The sequence below is a fragment of the Pygocentrus nattereri genome, chromosome 21 (assembly GCF_015220715.1).
Source record: "Pygocentrus nattereri isolate fPygNat1 chromosome 21, fPygNat1.pri, whole genome shotgun sequence".
In the NCBI taxonomy this organism is placed as follows: domain Eukaryota; kingdom Metazoa; phylum Chordata; class Actinopteri; order Characiformes; family Serrasalmidae; genus Pygocentrus; species Pygocentrus nattereri.
In genome coordinates, this window is record NC_051231.1 from 9,384,482 (window position 1) to 9,401,257 (window position 16,776).

Consider the following 16,776-nt stretch of genomic DNA (forward strand, 5'->3'; position numbering starts at 1 on the left):
AGCATGACTGAATTTGCCTGGTGAAAAAGCAAACTGACTTAAATGGGAAAGGATGCAGGAATGTAAACAAGGATTTCGCTTGTGATAGTGGTTATTTTCATTTAAGTGAACTTTAACACTGTAAATTTGGGGGTATCTGCTTAAAGAAAAAAAAATGCAGGAACTGTCCCTCAGTCAACAATACTTGACACAGCTGCAAAACATAAACTAGCTAATTATCTTAGTTGTTCACCAAACATTTATGTCCCCTCCAAGTCCACATCACAACAGGAACACCCATACTTGCTAGATTTTTGCTCCACCCTGGCAAAAGAAATAGCAAGGAAATAGTCCAGAGCAACCACAGCTTTATGCTAACACGTTTCTAGCTCAAACCATCTGAATTAACCCCTTATACATCAAGCCTATTTTAAAATTCAAGCTTATTGTAATCTTAAGGTTAATAATCTTAACACTTATTATTTAGTCATATATTACTAAAATCTATTGCAGGTTGATACTGATAAAACTCATTATCACAATAATTTCACATGCTTTTATGATGGTATTTCATGATATTTAAGATTTCAGAATAACATTAACCAACTCATACTTTCTGAGTGATGCTACTTTGTGCTAAAAGATCATACCAGACATACTTTGCTTTGAATTTTATCAAAGGGAAGCTTCCCCCATATTGTAAACATTAAGGATGGGAACTTAACGTTGATTTAAGCTTTTGCTATCTGTCAAAATTGCTAAAAGAGAAGATCAATATTGTTGTGCCACACAAATACCGTTAAACAAACCATATGTCACTACTAAAGATTATTCAGTGACTGTAAATAAATATATATAATGTGCACTTTATGCACTTACAAGACTGAGGAATGGAAGTCGGTATATTTTTTTTTGCTCTGTATAATGATCAGTGACACTGGACATAAGCATCAATGAATTTTCCCCACACATAAGTCAATTTATTTAGGTACTCTTAATTAAATACTGTTATGCAACTTTCAGAAGGTCTTGAACAGCTCCACTTTGCCCTTCAGGCTCCTGTGTAACTTTCAGATGGGTAAGTGCCACTGACTGCCTTCCATTTCATCCCATTTACTCAATTATCTGCTCACGCACCCAGCAGTAGATGTGCCAGCAATGTTCTGCTGACAGTGTAGTGCCTAAAAGTGTCTTGCCATGAACAACCTTGAAAGAAAAGTGGCTTGAATAAAGCTGACATGGATGTTGACACACTTCAGTATGTTGACTTCTACGGCCCCAGAGGAGTGTTGGTTTCAATTACCGTGTCCTCCATCATCCTTCAAAAGAATGAACTCCATGACCTTATTCTGAGTAACCAAATATGCAAGCTCAGGAGGCTAAAATACATTCAATATAAAATCTAAATTTACCTAGTGATGTAAAACTGTATTGTTTGCATTTGCACCTCTTTACAACTATTGTATGTACACAAATGAATCTAGAGCCCGGGGAGAAGGACATCTGGATGAATAATTGGTATTGATTACAAAAACAGCACATATTACTATTTAAGGTGTGCAAAGCTCTCTCTCTCCTCCTGTAATACAACAAAGAGAGCTGGAGAATGTCTCTAAATGATAGAAGCCAAAGAGAAACTGAGAAAATCAAGAGGAGCTCAAGTAACGGAAAAAAACTCCCAGCTGTGCCATCGCACCATGACAAAACAATATTTCTTAAGCGGGTGAAAGACCTGGCAGCACCGTGGCCCTCCACAGCCCAAGCGAACCAATTTGCTCAGCGAGCAGAAAAGCCGCTGGCTTCGTGTTTCTATATATGGGACATAGTGTCAATGTCTGAGGCTCACAGGAGCATGCTCAGCCTGACAGTGAATGACAGATTTTAGCATTTCCCTAATTTCCACCGTCGAGTCATTTAGGCCGAGTCTATTTAGGACGAGAGGAGAACGGCAGTAATCCATCTCCATCTCCATCACTGACTGACTATGTACTTGGGAGGCCTTGGTCTATCTCGCACACTGGCGCTTTTCCACACTGCTTGTTTAAACACTGACCAATTGAGCAGGGATTACTGGGACTGGATGTGAAGCGTGCCAAGTTTTTCGGAGAGGGGAAGTGCTGAGTGTCTCTGATTTCAGACTAGAGAGGGTGCTTCTTCTAAATGCTTTTTTAAACAGGACACGGTGGAGCAATGAAATATTCCTGTATTTGTAGTAAGGCAAGTTCATGCTGTGCACAGCATTGATGAAACACTTAAAAATCTTAAAATGTACTTGGCCTTTCTGTGCTGTCCCAAGGTCATTCAATTTTAAAGGACTGCATCTAGACTGGTTGGACATATGCATCATATTTCAAGCAAGAACATATCCAACCTCATGCTTAATAAGGTTTCACAGAATAAACCCTAAAGTTCAGGGTTACTACTGTACATTATGTTTGGCAAAATTGTTCACTAAACACAACTATTTAAAAGCATAATTCTAGTCAGTACCACAATAAATTACATTTATATTCTGTATTGACAGTTTTTGAGCCTGCAATGACAAAAACATGGAAAAAGGATTGTTTCTTTCTACAAAACAAAACTGACAACAAACACACCACCTTTTCACCAGATTCAAATCAAAAGGAAACATGTCTTCTGCACTGAATTTGCACTGAAAACCGTAATTTGTGCATTTGTTCTGACAGACTTAGAACAAAAGACTTTAGAGGTCTGAAGTTATGTGTGGTTCTGTAGTCAGCACCTTGTACATATTAGGAACTACTGATTTAAGTGGATTTCTCTGGTAAAATGGAAGGTGATTTCAAAGGTTGCCTCTGTTTGGCCATTGAAATATGAATAAAGCTACATACTGTGACTTCTTACCTCTTGTTTACCTTCCCTGTTTGTCTGGCTATGTGCTTTTGTTTTTGTTCAAGTCTCCTCCCATGTCCTGCCTCCTTGTTATCTGTCCCTATATGTAGCCCCACTCTCTCATTAGCACCAAGTGTTTCTTATTTGTTCTCTGTGTATTGCTTGTGTTTGCTTTATGTTTCACAGGCCCTCTTGTCTTTTCCAATTGCATTTTGTTTTTCTTCATGACCCTCAACTTTTGTTTTCTTTTTCTTTTAGTATTTTGATCATTGGTATTTTTTTTCGTTACCGTTATAGATTCTTTTCATTATAAATTTAATTAAAAAACCCTTGCGCTTGCATTCCGCCTCTTCATCTCCCTCAGCATTTCATTCACATGCTACAAGCAAGCTAACAGTATTGTGCACTATTATGATGTCATATAAAACTAAGTCTACTATTAACCTTTGTCACTACTATACAACAGCACCAGCTAGTTACACATCTGAAAAAGCTTACTGGTTTGCGTGGGATATTTTGCTGATGTTTGCCAATCAAATCAGTGCACAGCAGTGTTAGCTAGTAGCAGAAGATGTGTTCTGGATCCTAACAACCTAACAGAGGATCCAGTGACATTTGGAGGAGAAATGCTTGTATAGTATGATAACAAAATGATAACATTACTTTAGAATTACAACATTGCTTTCGTTAAAAAGGAAAAACCTACAACCTCTACTTAAAATGTTTTGTTTTTTTTGACAGACAGACCTGCCTTTCTCTGTTAATTTGGTTAGGGAAGAAAACTTCCTGTGTGAAGATTTGAGCCTTTTGTAATTCATTTATACGCTCGCTGCCAGTCTTTAACCTCACCATCCACCTCACCTGTTAGCTCTAATTAGGGACCTTATAATGAGAGAAATTACTCCATCTCTTTGAATGCTTGCCATAATGAAACAAAGGGATAATTTCCCATTACCTTGCCCCATTCTAAATGTAGGCCAGAAGCAGGGAGAAGGTTTGGGGTCAGACCGTGTGTCTGTATATGCATGCATGAATGGGTCCTGGTAATTACTATAACAAATTGAGCAGCAATTATACCTCATGACCCAGCGTGAGAACAACATATATTCCAATAAAACAGTTCCAGAGCTTTGCCCGGAAACCCAATTTTGGAAATGGGGAGCTAATCTGTGCTGTCTTATCTGTAATAAAGGCCTTTGACCCCCTTTCCTCCTGTTAACCTTAAAGTGTATAATAGGATATATTCATGTGTTGTTTGCTCCTAATTCAGATTTGTTTTATATATGGACTGTAAAAGGCTGTGATAATAGAACACAGTGATAAATCTGCTAGTGGTATTTATGTTAAAGACGTTGGGCTGTTCTTCAGTTGTTTCAGTATTAAATTCATAATCTGTAACTGTTCTAAGAGAGATGCTTCATATTTCCCATCTGCAAATGGAAATACAACCATCTGGGCTCTATTAGTGAGAGTTTTAAATGTCAACACTAATTTTTTTAGAAGTAAAATATACAATATTGTGCAAAACCAGTGCCTACCTTTATTGCTTTTATTTTAGCAGAAACTTGTGAAGATATTATCATTTGGAAGAGGTTGGCCCAAGGTACCACCCTTGATATACATTGTTAAAGCTCTAGTTGCTGGTAGTAGCCTTAACCACTGTCACTGGAATCCAAGTAGTGACTTCAAGCCAATACTGTACACTTTCACTTCTGAAATATGTCTTTTTGAGTTTGAAAACTTTTTTATAGAGCAGATGGTTGCATTTCCATATACAGATGGGAAATAATGAGGCATCTCTATTAGTACAGTTACAAATAGACTCAATACTGAAACAGCTGAAGAACAGCTCCACCCCTTCAATGTAAATGTCACTGATGTTAATGTATTTCATAATCTAAGCCGACTGTTACAGTTCCTGCAGAAAAAAAACCTTGAATTAGTACCTAACCTTGATACTTGTCCGGCATTGGAAAGCATAGAATGCTTGTTTTTGTAAACATCTCAGTGAAGTCACCCAAGTGTTCGAAGTCTAACAAAATACTATGAAATGTCCTTCAAATTCAGTTTGATTCATCTTTGACCCTCAGCTGCCTATAAACCTTGTTACTGCATTATACACTCCTATATATTCCAATAGGAACAGTTGAGTCCAGAATGCTGACTGAAAGATAATAAGCAAAGCCTGTCTAACACAACTGATCTCCAAATAAAACTGACAGCCCACACTGTGTGCTCAGGATATATGAGGCAATCACTCTATTAAGGGTGGCTGGGAGTTGCAGTTTCTCGCTAGAGAGCAAGTCGTCTACTTTTTCATTAGGTATGTAGAACATATTGTGATGATTAATGAGCACAAAGGTCAAATACTTACTTAAGATCTCTGACACTCTAAGAGCGGAAAAGGTCTCTAAAATGTAATGCACCCTCAGAAAGAAGGAAGGTGAGGCACAAAAAGGTTAGCTTCATTATTGTAAATCTGAAATTTCCACAGAAGGTTGGTAGAAATGTGGCAATACTAGGCAATGTTTGCTTAGTCTTGTGTTTCTGATACTAGCAGTATTATATAACTGTGGATGGGCGATACTGGCAAAAATTGGCAAAAAAGATTGTGGCATTTAAATCTTCACACATGATGTGTATCACAATATTTGCTAACAATTGGAATGGAAATTATTTTTATTTGTATTAAATGTAAGAAACAAAAAATCTAACAACTGATAAAACATAAGTATAGCATAATAAGCTAAATTTCCAATGAGTTAATCAGTTACTAGGCAGTTTTAATTCGACTAACAGAAATCTTCAGTGCAACTGGCCAGAGTGCTAGAAATACTGTAAATGCTAACAATATGCGTGACATGACTATTCAAAATAATCATAACTTACTATAATATCACTCAGCACCATATAATGGAGGTTTACTTACTCATTGCCCCAGTCAAGGCGTACAGTAATGTGGCGTTTGACTTCACGGACTTGATCTTGGGTTAGGTGACCAGAAAGCATCTGCCGCCTCAAGTCGATCAGCTCATTCATCACGTGGCGCAGCTTATAGAAGAGGTCCACTTTATGCTTCTGTTGGGGAGATAATGAAGAGTTGATCAGGTGAGTTGACAAGGGTGAAGTTCTTTACCCTAAAAGAACACTAGTTAGTGGACAACAATTTGTATGATAACATTTTTTGTTACACAAAATAACTATACTGTGACAAACTGTCATACTGAGTGACCACCACTGCAGTTGCACTGTACATTCTTTACAAATAACACAAAAAAGAAAGAACAATACTGGCACACTTTTGAGAGACAACAGCCATGAATTTGGTTTCCCGCAGCGTTTGAACTGTCTCAAGGATCAAACTGTTACACAGAGTAATTTCACGTTGGCTGGAAATGTCCAGGAGAACCAGCAGAGCGTCCAAATTGCCAAAATCAGTCCTCTGACATGCTATAACAGTGACAACAGAGCGGAAAATACACAAGTCTATTGCAGCCTCCACTCCCATCCAGACCTCTGAGGCTCAGAACAAGCATATTCCCGATTCTGTCAGAACGACAAGCCTATCATTCCAAGAAGATACTCATATCTGTATAGCTGGGTCAATCCTGGGACAGGCTTCTCAATAAAGCAGATCACCTGAAGATGGTAAAGCAATCATCCCATGTTTAAAATGTTTAGAATCAATCCATGATGTCTTTCATATGTTTAGTTAAATGTTTATGACATTACATCTTTTGTTCTAGTGATTGGTGATTTGGTAAAAAAACAACATTGTGTTGTTTACTGTTGGAAAAGTGACACTACTGGTGCAATGTATCTGCCCCAACTTAGCAGAAAAATTGTGATGAATGTTGTAATAATGTCTTCTAGCATTGTGATATTATATGTTTGTCATATTGCCCACCCCTATTTTCAGTATTTATTTTTTTTATTTTTAGGTCTCTCTAGTAATTGATAGAAGTAATTGATCACCATATAATTAGGCTACCAGTTATATAAGATTTAATTATCTATTACTGTTTTATATTTCCTATTAAATCTTGTCATATTGGATTTATGGCTTTTTAGGCAAAAGAAAAAACTAGGAAAAGACCTTCTGATCCTCCTGCAGAGGCAGTAAAGCCACTGGGGAGATACCACAGGGATTAACCTCAAATTTCAGGACACGAGGGGGAAACGGGAGAAAGAGCAATCCATCTTTAGCATGATGAGTAGCATTTGGCCCACTTTGGCTTCACTGTCCAAACACAGAGAATAAGGCATTCAGAAATTCCTTAAAAATTCCCTTTTAACACATCAAAATGCATATTATACATATTTTAGAGAAGTTGTCTATTTGATGTGCGTTGCTAAAATGCTTGTTAAAGGCCTTGTGTGTTCCCTGGCACTGAGTACTGGCATTTCAGCTTGTTTCCCTGTAGACTTATAAGTGTAGTGCTTCTCCCGCTCAAAAACTGCCTTGATTTTTGTATCCAAATTAAATTAATTTTCACCCCCACAGGCACCTAAACTAGCAGAGTATGATGTCTACACTGGAAAATGTGCTGTAGACTCAGCAGGATGTGCAGCACAAGTGGCTCAAAAATTTAACAGACCATACCTTCAAGGAAGCTAAATGGGTGTACATAACAGAAATCTGTAAACAGTACCATATTAACAGATTATGACACCCTATGAACACTCCATGAAACAATACATTTCAATTTATCTTAAGCCAAGAATGAATTACGCATTTAAGAGGTTTTTACGCATTTAAAAACTCGTTTAGCCTATCTGTAAATGAAAAAAAAAAGCTGATTTACAAATGAAACCAAGGCTAGTTGGTTTTGGGAAACAAACATTGGAGTTTAAAAACTCATTACTGTTTGAAACCTCAGCAGGACTGAGTAAGTTAATACTGAGTACTGAGTATGCTAAAGTATCCAAAATCTAGCAAAGTTCCTATCATGCACAGATACAGCATTTAACAGTTGGTCTAGAATATCATGTTATGCATGCTATTGGACTAACAGGCTAGCAATGAAAGACCATGAAGTGGTAAATGTATCTATTACAGGAGCTGGATCCATGTAAAAACTTATGACAATAGTAAAAATTAAGCAAATAATTTTATCTTTAATTCCAAATACTGTTCACACAGAACAGAGGCATGCAGACAGGATAGAGAGGTTAGCCTGACGTTAATGAAAGCAGACCAGTAACTATTTAAAACCAGCCTGTGTGAGCACTCAGTAGAGCTTGTATTCAGGCTAAACTGATAGAAATACGATAGGAGAAATTTAAGAGGGTTATGAACTAGGAATTATGCCCCCTCCCCCCATCACATTTGCACCAAGGTCAAAATGACCTTGTGTAACATAAAGGGTTCTATAAGGACAATCACTTCATTTGTGAACAGCTGGAGATGTGAAGTTATTATTATCAACAACGGACTGACTGTACTTGTAACTCATGCATCCTGTATGTTAATGAAAATATCTGATTTATACTGTAAACCTATGCAATTGTGAATGCGCTGTGTTTAATAGTGAAGTTTCAAACCAATAGTTTATTGCTTTATTTGATGTTTCAAACAAAAGCACAATGGTACTAGCATTTCAGTCAGGGCCATAACTAGAAAAGTGACTTACATTACAGTGACTGAACTAACTACTGAATATGTGTATTACAACAACTGTCAGTCTCTCGTTGCTCCCTTGTTACCCGTCCATAATTGTTATGTACCTTTTCCTTTCATTTATTCCTTTCTCATTCCATAAACTGCTATTACTGTTAACTCCAGCAACCCTGTTTAATTTTATTTCATTAAATTACTTTTAATATATTTACCCATTTATTTTCAGCTGAAATCTACATATACTACATCAGCAGCTAGTTATATTGATTTTACTTTATTTACCTCCTTCTTAATGTCTTCTTTGCTCTCTTCCTTCTCTGTCTGCACAGATTACTGAAAAAGCATTCAAATACTTTATAAAACTCTACCAGACCCCAGCTAACAGGAATGGTAGCTACTCATAAAGTCAATATGCTAGTTAACAGTGAACTTTTTTATGCTGATTTTAGTATGAGTAGGTAATGCAGTATGTCTTTGATCATCTAATTTCTAATACGGTCAACTACAGAGCCTGTAGCTTCAACTGAGCAGCTACTGGAACAAGACTAAAGCATGCTAATTTAGCTGGCAACGTCATGAGTAATCAGTATAAAAATGAATTATCAGCCCTGAGGCTTTTGCAGATAGCAATGTATGCTAAGCAGAGATGGGAGGACTTAGAAAATAAGGCAGAGCATGGCTGGTGTAATGATTTGATTGGCCATAAAACAGCAACAACACTTACTGAAAACAAATCACATATCTTAAAAATTCAGGCTGAATTTCAGCCAAGGCTGAAAAGATTGAATTATATACATATATATATATATATTTGATTCTTAGTTCAGTTCCTCAACAGACAAGAAGGAAACAGTAAACATTTAGTGATGCAACAACAATGGTAACCAACTAGTAGTGGGACTTTGTCTATTTTTAATAATGAATAAAGTATTTTGCTTGGTTTAAAACATTTATTTTAATAGTACTGGACATTTGTACCATTACAAATTGAGGTCTACATGTCTTGGCCATCACAGTTCTCTTTAAATTTTATCTGAGGCCAAAAGCCAATTATGGCTTTCCTTTAAGAGCATGGGTTAACTGAATTCAAGGTCCAGATACGAAGAACTCTGCCTGACAAATTCCTTGTCCGCACTCATACCTTGTCAGCACTATATCATATTGTAGTTGACGTTTTCCATACAGTTACAATCATCAATTAAAATCCAATTTTATGGTGGATACAGCCTTCTATAATAAAGTATAGCAGCATATCCACAATAAAAAGTTGAACTCAGCATTATAGCTCTGGCTGCATCTGTCAGGCTTGCTTGTCATGTTAGTGTGTACATTTAGCCCTGGGAAACTCATGCGAGACAGATATGTGCGTTTAGCTGTCTGGTCTGACATGCTGTACTGTGTGCACCCCTGTGCTGTTGGCTTCGAGAAACAACTCAGGGTGACAGTTCTGAGTGAGCCAGCCCTGAGGGACCACTACACAGGATCCATCAAGCATGAGTGTGTGTGCACGGGTGTGTTTACAGATCACTCACACACACAAGCACATTGGAGGACATGTATGTACACATGGAGCCTCCTGTGTCAATATTCTCTGCAAGTATTATGCCAAGGGGGAATCCACAAGTGTTTACCATTTCAATATTGAGAGCACAAGAACATCCATCCTCACTTCAGTCTGTTACACATGGTTGATTCACATCATCACTGATACCGACTTCCTTTGCTTCTTTTAACGTATGAACAATTAACCCCTTAAACTGCAGTCTTGTATTATTCTTTTACAAATGTGTTACACATTTGGTAATCACTATAAAACGTGATTTATATAAAACATGGATACTAGAGTGAGGAGCTGAAGTTTTTAATAGCCGCTATATAATGGTATGCACAATTGATTTATCGAATGCTCTGCCCACAAATATGTTCATAGCTGTTGCAGGGTTGGACTAAAGAACATTCGCAAAAAATCTTTTGGAACATAATGAGAAATCTGTAGCTCAAAATGTCCAATCTTCTTTTATTAATGTTTTGAACTCCAATTTTTTCACTTATTTTCTAAGTGATGAGGGACAGAGGAGCCACCTGGGAGGGCAAATGCAGACAGATCAAGGCCAATCACAGTCTCTAGAATTCCTGCACACACATATGGCAAACACTTAGATGACTGTGCCACTCGAAGGCCCCCAGCATTCCTATATTTAGAAAACAATTGCAGATGTATACAGGAAATGCAATATAAAAGGTCACATAATTAGGACAAATCAGTGCATGTGGAAAATTTGGCATTGTCATTTACAACATCCATCCATCCATCCATCCATTTTCTAAGCCGCTTCTCCGTCAGGGTCGCGGGGGGATGCTGGAGCCTATCCCAGCAGTCTTCGGGCGGAAGGCAGGATACACCCTGGACAGGTCGCCAGTCCATCGCAGGGCCATTTACAACATGTCCAGCTATAAAAATATACAATGATTAGCTACTACAATATAGTCCAGCTCAGCACGGTAGCATTTCAAACTGAAAATACAACCTTGTTTGGTGACTCAGATCACAACTTCCTCATAAGGTTGAATGGGATTTTTGTTAACTTTTAATAACACTTGTCCAACCTCACTATGAAAGAACACATCTGTAGGTGCAGCTTGGATAGATAGACAGATCACCCATTCTCTAACAATACAGCAAAATTCAAGTGTCAGTTGACAGAATCACATAGTATCTTTCAGCACGACCTCTGCAAGCCACAGGCATTTCACATTCAGTTCCTCAGGAGGCAGGAGTATTAAACAAAATAAGGGGTAATGATGAAAAAATAAGATTCAATCAGAAATTAAGGACAGAAGGGAAGTGTATTTATCCATCACACAGAGTTGCATTTAAGCTGTGAGGTGCCTTAGTTTTCAAATCCATTTTTGCTTCGTTTCTCTCCATCTCTTTCAATCAGCTGCACTTGTTTTGAGGCCTCTCTGCTTTATGGGTGTGCGTGTGTGTTAGTGCGCCTGCTGGCATCCTCTCTGATCCTCTGCAGTGCTCCCAACTGGCACATTAATACATCAGCTGGCAGCATCTCCCCTGCTGTTTGTGCCTATCACGCTAGCATACAGATCTAAGATCAGTTTTGCCATCTAAGTTGTTCTTCTTATCATAAGACTAGAGGTTAAAGACCCCATCCAAGACCAGCAAAGCTGAAGAGCCTAACAGACTGAAGGTAAATAGTTTCATCTGAATATTCTCCTAACGCATTCAGATATGATCATAAAAGAATGCTATAATCTTTCCATCTAATCTACCACACAAATATTTGTTTCTGTTCATGCTAATACGGCTGATCGAATCTCGGCCATGCAGCTCAATCCGATCCACGTGATTTCAATGATTTGGGTCTTACACTGTGAATTCAGACAAAAATATAACAATCCTCATTTTCGGCTCACTTTGGTTCTTGGTCAAGTCCTGCATTGAACTATGTATGACTGCCACTATTGGTTATATTGATTACAGTAACAGTGCAATATACTATACGTTTTTTAAAGGCCTTTAAAAAAGACTTCCATAAAAATACCATAAAAAGGCAAAACCTTTCAAAACCATGCACATGGACCAGGTAAAGTGGTCCAGAATTACTCAGAATAATACATTAAGTTACATTTATAGAATGATTTAACAGTTTCTTTCTGATGCAAATTACCAACTGATCAGTGACAGTTCATAAAGAAGTTCAGTTGTAACTGACCTTTTAAATTTGATTGTGTAATCATGACAGCTCCAGAAATCAGTGTAATTTTCTTTAGTTTACAGAGAGATTTTATAAAGCAGTTTGAATTCCTAACACAAAACGTTCATCCCCACATTCACATACAAAAGACAATACAATATCACTGACAGTTCTAAACTGGATACACGCAGACCTACAGTCTTTCCTTGCACAAGCTTTATTCCCCAAGTCATAAAAGCTCTGTTTTGAGCGCTCAGTCTCCACAAAACTCAAGGCACACTTTCCCTATTGTAAATTAAGGATGGATTGCTTTCAGCATGCAATCCATCAGGAGCCTTCTGAAGCTGAAGTTAGTTAATGAATACTCCAATGATCGGACGACTATTGACAGTGATATTTCATCTGGGTAATAATGACTGTACAGAAGAGAGACTTAAGAGACACCAAACTTTACCAAAGCTAAATGTGTATAAATCTTTAATGTCTTTGAAGTATTTGGCTATGAACAATGCTTATGATAAAAGGTGCAATGAGTCATTACAATGTTTACAAGTTATACTGAAGATTAATAATAAAGACCACTTGACTTGATGTGTAAATGTTTGTAGTGTTAAAACCTGGTAATATGCTAACACTTAGATGTTGCAGCTAACAACAGCATGGCATTATTTTTATATATAAAAAAAAGTTTTTATTTAACTGTAAATGCATTTCACAGCACAAATGTTTATGTAGCAGAGACAGTGACTCAACTTGCACTCGAGGCTTAAGACTTGAGGAAACCAAACAAACAAACCCTCAAACTGATCCCTGTCCCCCACATTTTCATGATCACCTGCTCTAACACACTGGAGGGCAGGGGGTACTCCAGGACCAGGGTTAAAAACCACTGCAGTAAATTAATACAACATTTTCCAGGCTTACACGTGACTCTGTCTAAGATTTTTTCTACAGCCATGTTCAGTCATTACCGTAAAGCTGTTCTTCAGGTTCAATACAACTTCAAATTCCAAACTATTCATTATACATCCATCCATCCATTTTCTAAGCCGCTTCTCCGTCAGGGTTGCGGATTCATTATACAATTTATTTATAAGTTATTTATTGGACTGTTTGAAAAAAAAAAAAACAGGCAAAACAACCTTAAATTTTAGATTAACATGCAGTTTGAATAGCAATGTATGCTAATGTAGCTATTATTTAGCTAAATTACAAATCATATCCCTTTAAAACTTACATTTCACAATGATAAGCTATTACATTAGCTAGGTTGCATACTTGCTGTACAAACACTATATAAAACAAACTTTTAAAGTTTTCCCTCTGCCTTTACAAAAGCACATTTACTACTGCATATAGCACTTAATTCTGTACCTCATCCTGAATGATTAAATGCTCATTATTTACTATTATGAGAAGATGATTTCAGCCTCGTAAAATTCGAACACTGAGACATTTTACAAAAAACTATTTGAGCTAAAGCTTAAAGCAAAGTAAGTCTGCATTTGTGTTTATCATATCGCTGCTGTTGGAACAAAACCTCATATCTCCAAAATGGTAATTTTACAGGAGAAGGAAAAAATCTGCTCCACTTTTAATGTAAGTCAATGGAACCAGACGACTTTCCAAGTCGTTTTGGGGCATTTATTTTGGTCCGTTCATCATAAAATGTACACACAACATATCGGACGATGAGTTCTTTCAAACGATGCCAAAAACTGAAAAACGACAAAAATGGAGATACAAGGTTTTGTTCCAACAGCAGTGCTATGTTTTTTAGTCTATACTAGGACATTAGCACATACTGAAACACATTTACTGCCACAAGGATATCATGACTTCAATCCCTGTTGATGCTACAGCCATCCATGGCCGGGAGTCCAAGACGGCACAACTGGCCTGTCTCCCTGGGTGGGTAGGATGCTTCCCCGCTTCCCCATCATCTAGCACAATGCTAGCCAGTGCAAACATCTGTTAGCTCATGTAACAGGTCTGGCAGTTGGTGCTTTCCACTGTCCAATAACATTTCATAGTAGCAGAAAAGATGCGGTGGCTGGCTTCACAGGTCTCAGAGGAAGCTTGTGCTAGCTTTCGCTCTCCTTGTGCTGGTGGTATCGTGTGATCAGGGGAGTCCAAAATAGTGGGTGGAATTGGATATGTCTAAATTAGGGAGAAAATTGGGGGAGAGAAAAAACCTAAGACTCACCTCGCATTAGCCTGAACAAACTTGTGAACATCTCTGCTATGTAGTTAAATATGTAATCATGTAACTACATTTGAATAATCTAGTAAAACAAAAGCAACCCTTTTGAAAAGGGTTCACATATTCCTATCACATATTCCTATCACTATCTCATGTAACATCTCTGGTTAACCATGAGCCCATCTGAGCAGAAATCACTTTTAGCAGTGCATTAGTTTGATCAACAGATCTAATAATTATATATGGAGGATTACATGCAATGCACGACTGGAAAGAGTCTGTGCTTTAGGGCATGTAATTGGTGATAAGTGTGTTTGTGTATGTGTGTTTGGTAAGGGGTCACTATGGCACTTGTATACTTCAGCCATGTAAGGAACGTACTGTTCATCTTGACTTGCACAACTGTCTGACTCACTGACTTTACATAAAAAGAGAGAAGATAACCTCTCAGAGGTACATGAACGTATAAGGATAGGTGAAATAGCAACACCAATTGCAAATGTGTGTGACTAAACTGCCATTAATTATATGTTTCAGCAAAGAGACGGAATATTCAAATGTGAAGTTCTAAAGCAATACAAAATGTCTAAATGTCTTTTCCAAATGTAGGCGTCCTAATTGCAGGCATGTCATTCACTGAAGGAGAATAATGTTGGAACAGTGGCAAAAGTCATAATGGCAAGTGCCAAAGATGAAAAAATGCCATCTGTTGTAAGTTGAAGCTCTCTGACAGGTTAGTTGCTAAAACAATGCATTGCAGAGATTCATTACATGGGCCACATTTGGAAAAAGCTTAAACCCAAAGCCACAAGATATATTTTACTGTATATTAATTATTCAATGTTATGGAATGATCTACTCTATTAATAAAAAAATCTTCATTTTTACAGATTCCTATAAATTGTTTATAACCTATAGAATGTTAATATAAAAGTATGATTTTTTGTATTAAAATTGATTCTATATTATTGAAAATCTGATTTCAAACTTTTGTATGATAGTGTAATTATGAATCACATATATGCTATTGGGTCTTTGCAACAGTGCTTTAGTATCAGAGTACCAGTCAAAAGGGCCGTTAAGTACAAATTATTCAGCTTTCAGCATCAAGAAAAAAGCAGAAAATGTGCAATAAACATAAAATTACACAGAGACCTCGACAAATAAATATAATATCAAAAAGGTCAGTATTTAGTGACCACCCTTTGCCTTTATTACAGCTTCCATCATGATATGGAGACTTGCTTTCAGTTTTTCAAGATATGTGCTGCATATACATATACAGAAATATGTTCTGCAATATACATATTTATCAGTGAAACACATTTAATGTCATCAATACATCTGGTCCTACTGAGGCTAAGACCAAAAATAGCACAAAAGTAGTTTTTTCCCATTACAGCTTTGCTAGTTCAGTGGGCTAGAACTGCACATTATGACTCCCAGATTATCTCCCCCAGGACAAAAGAAACACCACACCATGCCTACACTCTCTGACCTCTGCAACACACAAAATAACAGTTCACTGTATTGTAGTGCTACCCTTTCAGTTGCATAAGATGAAAGGAAGACATGTAAGAGTCAAAACAAACCTGGCAGCCAATATTTATAGCACTTAGGTACTGTCTGTAGGTGGAAATACTCATACAGCAGGAAGATGTAGTATTTATAAACCGATGAAGTATTACAGATGTAGTATTTATAAAATTAATACTAATGACTAATGATCGACAACTATATCAGGCATGCAGCAAATTCTCTTATTATACTTTACTTAGGGGCATAAAACATGTTTGAGAGAGACACATGACTTTTTTTGAAGGCTAACCTCTCACTGGTTTCAAACCCTCCAGCTAGATTTGTACAAATATCAGACCAAAAATTCCCTTTTTTTAACCGCCCACTGTCCTTGCTTGTTCAAACATATGTGTGGGCACTGGAGAGGGTGTAGGTGCTATGGAGAGAACTGACTAGTGCAGGTGAGTGTTAGCACCAATGCCTGCGGCCATGGCACTGCTACGATGGCAGGGGGAGTGGGTGGAAAGGTGTCAGTCAGCATACTACGAAAGCGGGAGGGAGGCTGACTGAGAGATCGAGACATAAATAGAGGACACAGGAATACTAGCATGCTAATAAGCTAATATTACAGCAGCTCAGGTGAAGTGTTTTTCTGCATCTGCTTCTTGTTGATGTTTTAAAACAGGTCTCTGTTTCCTCCATAAGACTCATTTGTATATCATGTATAAGTAAGTAGTTAGACTTTGTAACAGTTCATACAGCTAATAGCGTTTACTATGGAAACATCACTATATGACATTAATATGTTTTCTGTTGTATTTTTTTATTCTACATATTCCAGGTGACTCTTCTAGCTAAACCTTTGGCCAGGAAAAACACACAGGTCA

General features: G+C 37.4%; 1 protein-coding gene across 14 annotated transcripts in view; it reads right to left on the reverse strand.

Annotated features, from left to right (window-relative positions):
* dock3 (dedicator of cytokinesis 3) overlaps positions 1-16,776 on the reverse strand; it is a 210,653-nt gene that overhangs the window by 78,844 nt on the left and 115,033 nt on the right. For all 14 annotated transcript variants that reach the window (XM_017713326.2, XM_017713325.2, XM_017713324.2 and 11 more), the window contains one exon: positions 5,765-5,913. In XM_017713326.2, the coding sequence (XP_017568815.1) occupies positions 5,765-5,913 (149 nt within the window). The remainder of the gene's footprint in view (positions 1-5,764; positions 5,914-16,776) is intronic.